General features: G+C 46.7%; 1 protein-coding gene across 1 annotated transcript; it reads left to right on the top strand.

Moving 5' to 3' along the window:
* The first annotated feature begins 6,793 nt into the window (after window positions 1–6,793).
* TLR5 (toll like receptor 5) lies at window positions 6,794–9,509 on the top strand. Its single transcript, XM_065936737.1, has one exon. The coding sequence runs from the start codon at window positions 6,794–6,796 to the stop codon at window positions 9,407–9,409; it is 2,616 nt and encodes an 871-aa protein (XP_065792809.1). The 3' UTR covers window positions 9,410–9,509.
* The last annotated feature ends 874 nt before the right edge of the window (window positions 9,510–10,383 follow it).

The raw sequence follows: 10,383 nt of genomic DNA, 5'->3' as shown, positions 1-10,383 counted from the left end.
AGGGCACCTCTTGGGCATCACTGCTCTAGAGTCTCTACAGACCATGAGACCTTGGCAGGCAGAGGACCTCCACCATCCAGCAGTGACCAGCACAGAGCAAGGGCCTTGGCCTGGGAAGAGTGGCTCCAGGACAAGCACAGATTCTCAATACAGCAGCTGGTCACCATGAGAAGAGGTGGTGTTGAATGAAAAAGAGGTCACTTGGGAAGAGCCTCAAAGTTATGGTGGCTTGTGCAGAAAGCTGGATTTGTATCTGGGGAGCAAACGCTGAGGTTCACAGCAAAGCAGTCACCCATGCGTTTTATTGGAACTGCTGTCAGGGGCAGAATGCTGGTCTGGAAGGACCATGGCCCTGGCAACACTGCTGGCTTCAGAGTGCTCATTTGCTGGCTTGTTCCGATGACGTGATGCTGTGTCCTGCATGTGAAGAGCACATTTGCCCTGGGAAGATCACCGTGTCCACTGGCCTTGAGCCTTTTCCCGAGGCTGAACTTGAATGTCTCCCCATGTGGACTCAGTCCAGGATTTTTATTGTTCTGTGAACCTGGGAGAAACCCTGCCCAGCACCCATTTGGAAATGAATTAACTGTTTTTCTCAGACAGCGATTGGTTCTCCATGCCTGGTGCTCCAGCCTCCTGCCAGATGTGGGCCGCCACCTGCCAGGAGAAACGTCCTCTCTCCAGCCTTGCGGCCAAGCTCGGAATCCCAGGTGCAGCCAGAGTGCCCATTACGAGTATTATTTGTTAAGAACCAAGTGTTAAATTAGCACAGGAGCAGTCCTGGCCCGGGCCAGCAGGATTTGCCGGCCAACTGTGGTGCCCAGGGAGCAGAGGCGCCCCTGGGTGCAGGCTTCCCTGCTTCCCGCAGAGACACCAAGCCTGGTAATTCACCCACGCTGAGGCCAGCAGCTCTGCTGGGCAGGCAATTAAGTCAAGAAAGGGGACCTGCTCTGCTGACGGCTGGGATTAAAGCTAAATGAATTCAACTCAGAGAAAAGGGCTGCGACCCTTCTCCCTCTGGCCTCATTATCTTAATTAACAGTGTTTGGCAGGAGTATTGAGACCCGCATTGATCGAGCTGCTCCTGCTACCCCTCAGAGCCCTAGACATAAGTAGCCTCGGTAATAAAAACCCAATTCTCAACAGTCCTCTGAATTTCTTTCCAGCCCTCTTCCTCTAAGAAAAGCATGGGGTTTCTGAGTTGGAGGGAATCCTTTAAACCAGGGTTTCTCAGAGTGTGGCCTGAGGACCACTCTCCTCAAAGTACCTGGGATATGGCAATAAAATGCACTTCCCCAGCTCCATGAGACCTATCCAGCTGAATCTCCAGGAGTCAGACTCTGTGAGTGGTGGTATTGCTTTTTTCTCTTTGATTTTGTTTTCTGATCGTGGTAAAATATACCTGACATTGTGCGTGCATGCTAAGTCACTTCAGTCATGTCCAACTCTTTGCAATCCCATGGACTGTAGCCCAACAGGCTTCTCTGTTTATGGATTCTCCAGGCAAGAATACTGGAATGGGTTGCCATGCCCTCCTTCAGGGGATCTTCTTGACACAGGGATCGAAACCGCCTCTCCTGCAGCTCTCGCATTGCAGGCAGATTCTTTACGGCTGAACCACCAGGGACACACCATACTTGACATTAAGGACATTCATACTGTAGATGGTGGCTCAGACAGTAAAGAATCTGCCTGCAACACGGGAGACCCAGGTTCGGTCCCTGGGTAGGGAAGATCCCCTGGAGAAGGGAATGGCAACCCACTCCAGTATTCTTGCCTGGAGAATCCCATGGACAGAGGAGCCTGGTCGGCTACAGTCCATGGGATCACAAAGAGTCATACATGACTGAGCATTCATCTCCAGAAATTTCTCATCATCCCAAACAGAAGCTCTGAACCTACAAAACCATAATTCCCCACCCCTCCCTCCAACCCCTGGAAATGTCTGTTTCATTTTCTGTCTCTCTGTATTTGGCTAATCTAAGTCCCTCATGTAAGTGGAATCAAACAGTATGTGTCTTTTGTGATTCATTTATTTCATGGAGTGTATCTTTAAGGTTCACACATGTTGTTGAAGCGTGTGCCAGCTTTTCGTCTGTTTTTAGTAATATTCCATTTTACGGATGGACCACATTATCTTCTCATCTGTCAGTGGACATTTGGGTCATTCCTACCCGTTGGCTGTTGTGCATAATGCTGTCATGAGTGTGGTGTGCAAATACCTGTATTGGTTCTAAGGTACCGTCAAGCTTGCAGCCATGTGAGGCGACCTGAAACTGGAATCACCTGGAGAGATTTGACTACTCAAGATGCCCTAGCCATACCATAGACCAACCAAATCACCCATAGATGGGACCCAGTTCCTGTATTTTAACTCCCCCAGTGGTTCCAATGTATGGCCAAGTTAGAGAACCATGGGTTTATACCAGTGATTCTAAAATTTGGGTGTGTACAAAACTCAGTCACTTGTTAAGAGCACAGACCCCTGAGAGTCTCTTCTAACTGGTCTATGGGAAACCCGAGCTTCAGTACTCGAAGCTCTTCAGGTGGTTCTCATATGTCGCCAGAGTTGAGAACGGCTCCTCTCGTTCAGTCTGTCATTGAAACAGGAACCTGCTGAGGCTGCTGGAGGTGACGCTCTCTGCCCAAGGTTCTGAGCCCTTTGGCGCCCGAGTCTGCACTGGTCCCCAGCGCTGATTCCTGAGCCAGTCCCATGAGTTCTCCAAACTCTACCACACGGGTGCAGAGGGGAGCTCATACATGGAACCTCCTTTGGTCCTACTCTTAATTTGAAGTGTTAGCCTTGAATGAGACCACGACTGACATAGTAAGGAACAGTATTGCTGTATTAGGGAAGATTACTCATATATTAGGAAACAACATGAACCTATTAGTGAACGTGAAATTTGCATTTGCTTACGTGCCGTTTCTTAAGCTTAAGAAAATGACCCCGCCGCACCAGTCTACGTGTGACGAGGGAGGAGAATATCTCAGAAACCCACCAGCGATCTTCGCACTCTGTGTGTTTTGAGCTGACACCCATTCCCAACTGGTGTTCCACTTCCCCTGACACCAAATAGCCCCTCCTTCCAGCACCTCACTGTGGCTCCCAAGCGGCAACCCTCAGGCCTTTTTCAAGGAAAGGGATATTTCTTGCAATGTGTTGTGTATATTTCTTAACCACATACATGTATAAAACAGTGCTACCATTTTCATCAGGTTTTTTAGGTGCTGCCAATGAAGGTTTTGCAAGCTGTGTGCTGCCCTCTTTTCCCCCAGAAGTCCTGTGGTCTTATTGCGTGATTTTGCATAGCTGAGCAATTTTTAGGAAGGACTGAGTATATCGCCTGATGGCAGAACTAACAGTGTCAGTAAACGTGTCGCTTCTCACCATCTTTTTACGAATAGTTTAGGAGCACACTGCCAGGCCACTCTGTCTGCTGCCTTTGAGAACTCACTCCAGACACCCCTGGATGGCGCCCTCCTCTGCGGGGTCGGAAGCGGCTGCCAGCAACCAGCTGCTCTGGGGTCAAGAAGCAAGGAGCCAGTCTGGCACAGGCTTCTTCCGGGCCTTAACCCAACACACTGTCATCCCTCTCGCTCCCTTTGGCTTCAGCCCCCTTGGGGTTTGGACTTTTGGTCACTTGATCTTTTTTCTTGGGTTCCCTAAGCCCACACCTGCTGCCCACCCTGTCTCACAGCCTGCCTTCACTCTGGAAGCTCATCTTTCTGACATTTGGTCAGGTCTGAAACAATTCCATGGCCTGGTTCTCACCTTGAAATTAGATTTGCCCTCTACCAGTGTTTGTTCATATTTATTTCAACCCATTTTGGATCCTGGTTCCCATTCCAGGAGACCCCGGCCTGCGATGGTCCCTCTTTCTAGCTTCTGTCTTCATGAATAACCCCTCCAGACTCCTGCTGGCTCACCAGGTCACCTGGCTCCTCTGTTCATGTGTCCTGCCACCTGACCTGTAGAAATCTGCTTCAGAGATGAAGATGTAGCTATTTCACACTTTGCTGTATTTCATAAGAAAATAGGTCTGCAGTATGTCTTCGTAGCATGACATGAACCCAAGTGATTTTCTTTAATATCTGTTTGTTCAACTGGCCTTATCTATCTTGCTGTTTAATTTTAGTTTCCCTGTTAATACTTGAAAATTCAGTGTATTGATCATGTGTTGTTTGGGACTTTCTTTCATTTGTTTTTACCATGAATTCAAGGTCAAGCTGCCTAGTACAGTGTCAACATTTAGAGGCCGGCCCTGAGTGGTCCGTAAAAAGACAGAATTGAAACTAGACATCTTAACTCTGTTATTATGAACTGGTGTTCTCACTCCCGTATCTCTGTAGGGATTTTCCTGTCAGGCTACATAAGACGAGAATTCATTCTGATGTTTGAATAAAACAACAGCCGCAGAACTGTCAGCAGCTTGGGGGCCAAGCTAGTTCTTTCCTGCAAATATCAGTTCAGTATCAGAACACATTTATCTTGCAGTCACTTAAAATCCTCATTGGTGAAATCAAAGTCTCCATTCTCCTTTCTTCTAAAACAGAGGTTAACGAACTATGGTATTTGGACTGCAAAGCCTAAAATATTCACCATTTGGCCCTTTACAGAAAAAGTTTCCCAAGCCCTGTTCTAGAGTGCAAAACCTGGTGGTTGTTATATGTAAACCAAAGGTTTTCCTCATGAGATTGAAAGGGCTAGCCTTCAGGAGAACAGGGAACCCTCTGAACTCAGGTACAAATTTTGATTTATGTTGCAAATATGCATTTTTGGAGAGTGAAAGGTCAGACTTGGTCTGTTGTGTTCACCACTAAAACAGTGCCAGACAGAGATGCTCAGCAAAAATTAATGAGTAAGTTATTGAGGAGGAGGGTGTGGCAGAGACAGGCCAGAACCAAATGAAGGAAGTCTTTGCAGGATTTTATTCACAGAGCAGGGGGAGGAGGAGGAAGGGGGTCTGTGTGGAGGTGTGGTATATTCTGGGTTATGTTTCTGAAAGAACACCCTGGCTGCTCTTTGGGAAACGGAGGGTAAGACTGGAAATAAGAGAGATCAGTGAGAGCTCTCAAGTCTAGTCCTGTCGAGAGATGGGGGCTTGAACGGAGTAGACTTGGGAGGTGAAACTGACATGACTTGCTACCATGGGGGTGACATTTCAGAGAACAAAGGTGACTCTGCTGTTGTTACCCTGAGCCCATGAGTGGAAATGGCAGAGAAAATAAGAGCCTTGATAAACATTCTCACCAAGCTTTTTCTTATGATTCTTAAGTGCCTGGTTTTGGGTTTATTTTTAATAGTAGGTTATATTTAATTATTACTAACAGGAAATTATTTAATTTCAAATGTGAAATGGCAATAGTTGTTTTTCACCTGATGGTATACACGAGTGTACTGTGCCACCCACCCCCCCACTCTTTTCTTTTAATTTAAAGAGTTTATTTATTTTTGGCTGCCTTGGATCTCTGTTGCTGCATGTGGGTTCAGTAGTTGTGGCATATGGGCTTAGCTGCCTCACAGCTTGTGGGATCTTCCCGGACCAGGGATGAAACCCATGTCTCCTGCACTGGCAGGCAGATTCTTAACCACTGGACCACCAGGGAAGACTTGCTGTCCTACTGTTAATATGGCCTGCTTTTGATACTTTGAGTCAACTCAGGAGTTGATGTCTCCTTCTGATCAGCTGTAAATTGTGTGTCAGAGCCTCAAAGGTGCTATGGAAACTCTACCACAAATCAGCCCCAACACAACGAACCCTCTTCAGAGCCTGCAAGTGATCCAGGGCTGGTGCCTCCTCTAGTGCCATGACCTCTTCATGCTGTCTGCCCTGAGATGGAACCTGTACCAGGGATGTTTTCATAAACCAGTGCCCTCTTCTTGTTTCTTTCTTTACTCTCGCCCTCACTCTGCCCTCTGAGCCATGTAGCTTTTTTCTTACCTTCCAACAGAGGCCTTCTGACATTACACGTAGAGCAAGTTGAGTACTTGGCAGACACCATGTGGAGGAGCCATATCGGTGGGTAGAGGTGAAGTGGGTGAGGGGACCTCCTGCACTTTCTCTGCACCCTCACCGCTCCCAACACGGCACTGAGAATATAACCAGACACATTCATTCAGCGCCTTTTGCCACTGTGTACAAGCAGATGCTCAACCCAGACAGATGGTGAATTTACCTTATTATTGGACTAGGCAAGGGGTCTGGTTTTTGTATAACTGTACACACACACGGTCACACAAGTGCCAGGCATGCAGTTGTTGCTGAGTACATCCTTATTAAACTGAAAAATGGTGTACCCAGTTTTTACATGATGAGTTGTACAGTGTAGGAAGTGAGGATGGATAAATAGAGATGACTTAGTATCTTTGGCAGATTAGAGGGGAAAGAAAAATCAGTGGATTTATTTTCCACTCCTCAGCAGAGGCTGCCTTGGGATAGGAATGGGCTCCCTGGCTGGGGTGAAGTTCAAATATATCTCTTCCTAATGTTTTCTCCAACTTCCATCAGCAAATCTTGAATGAATGAATTCACAACCTTATGCATGAATGCCGAGTTATCACAAAGATTAAATAAAGTATTTCTAAAGTACTTGGAACCACACTTGCTATGTAGAAAAATGCAACATAATAGATAAAAAGAGAGAAAAGCTCTGTCTACACCACGTAGTATCTGCCAATAGGCATGGCCACGGACCCAGAGGAACACAGGGTCTAAGAAGCAACCACATCACAGGGGGGTCCCCCAGGCCCTAAGCACCCTCAAGGCTGTGCTCAGTGCCTTGAGCTTAGATGTCTGTGTCTTCACTCTCCCTTCTTCTCCATAGGATCATGGGAGACTGCCTTGACCTTCTCTTAGGATTCGTACTCCTGACCAGTCCTGCACTTGGAATTTCTTCCTGCTTCTTCAATGGTTGGAGAGCCGTCTATCTTTTCTGCAATCTCACCCAAGTGCCCCAGGTCCCCAACACCACCAAGAGCCTCCTGCTCAGTTTCAACTATATCAGAACAGTCACAGCCACATCCTTCCCCTTCCTGGAGCAGTTGCAGCTGCTGGAGCTGGGAACTCAGTTTACCCCCTTGACCATTTCCAGAGAAGCCTTCCGAAACCTGCCCAATCTCAGGATCCTGGACCTGGGTGGAAGTCAGATAGACTTCTTGCATCCAGACGCTTTTCAGGGGCTGTCACACCTCGCTGAACTTCGACTGTTTTACTGTGGTCTCTCCGATGCTGTATTAAAAGATGGTTATTTCAGAAATTTGGCATCTTTGACTCACTTGGACCTATCCAAAAATCAAATTCAGAGTCTTCACCTTCATCCCTCATTCAGGGGATTGGATTCCTTGAAGTCCATTGATTTTTCCCTCAACGAAATAGCTGTTGTATGTGAGCACGAGCTCAAACCCCTCCAAGGGAAAACACTCTCCTTCTTAAGCCTTGCTGATAACCACCTCTACATCAATGTCTCCATGGACTGGAGGAAGTGTCTGAACCCGTTCAGAAACATTGTCCTGGAAACCCTAGATGTTTCTGGCAATGGCTGGGGGGTGGATGTCACAAGAAACTTCAGCAATGCCATCAATGGGAGCCAGATTTTCTCTTTGGTTCTTTCCCATCACACTATGGGTCCTTCGTTTGGCTTCTCCAACCTGAAGGATCCTGACCAGCACACTTTTGCTGGGCTGGCCAGGAGCTCGATGATACAGCTGGACATTTCACATGGGTTTATCTTCTCCCTGAACTTCCGAGTCTTTGAGACACTCCAAGAGCTGAAGGTCCTTAAACTCGCCTGCAACAAGATAAACAGTATTTCGAGGGATGCATTTTATGGTCTTGACAACCTCCAAGTTCTCAATATATCACATAACCTTCTTGGGGAACTATATAATTATAATTTCGATGGACTCCCTAAGGTGACCTATATTGACCTGCAGAAGAATCACATTGGGATCATTCAGGACAAAACATTCAAATTCCTGAGGAAATTAAATACCTTGGACCTCCGGGATAATGCTCTTAAAACAATTTATTTTCTTCCAAGCATTCCTAATATCTTCTTGGGTGGCAATAAGCTGGTGACTTTGCCAAACATCCCACTTACAGCAAATTTCATCCAATTATCAGAGAATAGGCTAGAAAATCTGAATGATCTCTACTTCCTTCTCCAGGTACCTCAGCTCCAGATTCTCATTTTAAATCAAAATCGCTTTTCCTTTTGTCACCAAAACCATGCCCCTTCAGAGAATCCCAGCCTAGAAAAGCTTTTCCTTGGAGAAAATATGTTGCAACTTGCCTGGGAAGCTGGGTCATGTTGGGATGTATTTAAGGGGCTTTCCCATCTCCAGATCCTCTATCTGAATAAAAACTACCTGAATTTCCTTCCACCAGGAGTATTTCATCATCTGACTGCACTGAGGGGACTCAGCCTCAAAGACAACAGGCTGACTGTTCTTTCTCCTGGCGATTTACCTGCTAACTTAGAGATCCTGGATATGTCTGGAAACCAGCTCCTCTCTCCTGATCCTGATTTATTTGCATCACTGAGTGCCGTGGACCTAACTCATAACAAATTCATCTGTGAGTGTGAACTTAGTGCTTTTATCCATTGGCTCAATCAAACCAACATCACAGTATCTGGGTCTCCAGCAGACATGTACTGCATGTACCCAAACTCTCTGGCTGGGGTTTCCCTTTACAGTATTTCCACAGAAGGTTGCGAAGAAGAAGAAGTTTTAGAGTCCCTAAAGTTTTCCCTTTTCATCTTGGTCACTGTCACCTTAACTCTGTTCCTCGTGGTCATCCTCATGGTTAAAAAGTTCCGGGGGTTTTGTTTCATCTGTTATAATAAAACCCTGAGTCTGCTGTTCAAGGACCCCATCAAGGGAAGAGAATCAGATATGTACAAATACGATGCCTATTTGTGCTTCAGTAGCAAAGACTTTGAATGGGTGCAGAATGCTTTGCTCAAACACCTGGATGTCCAGTACAGCCCCCAAAACAGATTTAACTTGTGCTTTGAAGAAAGAGACTTTATGCCCGGGGAAAACCACATCGCCAACATCCAAGATGCTGTGTGGAGCAGCAGGAAGATTGTCTGTCTCGTGAGCAGACACTTCCTTAGGGACGGGTGGTGCCTCGAAGCCTTCAGTTATGCCCAGAGCAGGTGCTTAGCTGACCTCAATGGCGCCCTCATCATGGTAGTGGTGGGATCCCTGTCCCAGTTCCATCTGATGAAGCATCAGCCCATCAGAGGGTTCGTCCAGAAACAGCAGTACTTGAGGTGGCCTGAGGATCTCCAGGATGTTGACTGGTTTCTCAATAAACTCTCTCAATGCATTCTAAAGGAAGAAAAGGAAAGGAAGAAAGACAGTGCTATTCAGCTGCAAAGTGTAACCACTATCTCCTAGTCAAAGGAGCAGTTTCCACTTATTAGAAGCCGCAGATAACTTTGTACCTTTTATTTCCGACAGTTACCATTTGCATGCCTTTGTGTTCAGTTGCTCAGTCGTGTCCTACTCTTTGCGACCCCATGGACTGTAGCCCACCAGGCGCCTCTGTTCATGGGATTTCCTAGGCAAGAATACTGGAGTAGTTTGCCATTTCCTCCTCCAGGGGATCTTCCTGACCCAGGGATCCAACCCGAGTCTACTGTGTCTCCTGTATTAGCAGGCAGAGTCTTTCCCACTGAGCCACCGGGGAAGCCCTTAAGTTGCCCTTTGGGGTTCCTTTATGGAGTTGTTGTTTTCCTACAATGAAAAGAACATAAATCTCCTTGATTTTCATAGCAACACAATGTTTTGTCTTGCCAACGTCCAAATGGAAAGTAATAGATCTAGAAAATTGCAGCTGCCCCCAGCAGTTCTTACTCTGCATTGATTTCCTTTCAGAACCAGTAACACTGATCTCTCCCATTGCATCGACTACAGGATAAATCCTCTGCGTGGCAGGGGCACCTTGGGAGAAGTTAGAGAGGGTCTACACCCATTCTCTAGGATTCATTTCCAGAAGGGGGCTGATCAGTGATTCTGAGGTCTCTGTGCCTGGCACAACAACACTAAGTAGAAAACAGACAGAAAAAGAGGCATGGTTCCTACTGTTACCATGAGAACAATGCCATTGCTCAGTACAGATCATGCCCAGTCTCAGGGATCAGAGTGGCCCCAAAGAAGCCAGGATGAGAATCACTAGATCTCCTGGGGCCACATTGCCCCATTTCTTCTTACCTCTTGGATCTAACCCTAGTGGGCCATGGATGTTCTTTTTGGCTTGCAACCTTTATTTCAACCTGGCTTTCAAGAACCTTTGTGATTTAGCACCAGCCTATTTCAGGCCTCCCTGTCCATCAACAACTCCCGGAGTTTACTCAAACTCATGCCCATCG

This window comes from Muntiacus reevesi, chromosome 5 (assembly GCF_963930625.1).
Source record: "Muntiacus reevesi chromosome 5, mMunRee1.1, whole genome shotgun sequence".
Lineage (NCBI taxonomy): Eukaryota > Metazoa > Chordata > Mammalia > Artiodactyla > Cervidae > Muntiacus > Muntiacus reevesi.
Note: the sequence above shows the minus strand (reverse complement) of the source record. Positions and strands in the feature narration are given on the sequence as shown.

Excerpts from the sequence above, each read along its gene's own strand:
- TLR5 (XM_065936737.1), top strand. The coding sequence starts at position 6,794 with ATGTCTGTGTCTTCACTCTCCCTTCTTCTCCATAGGATCATGGGAGAC.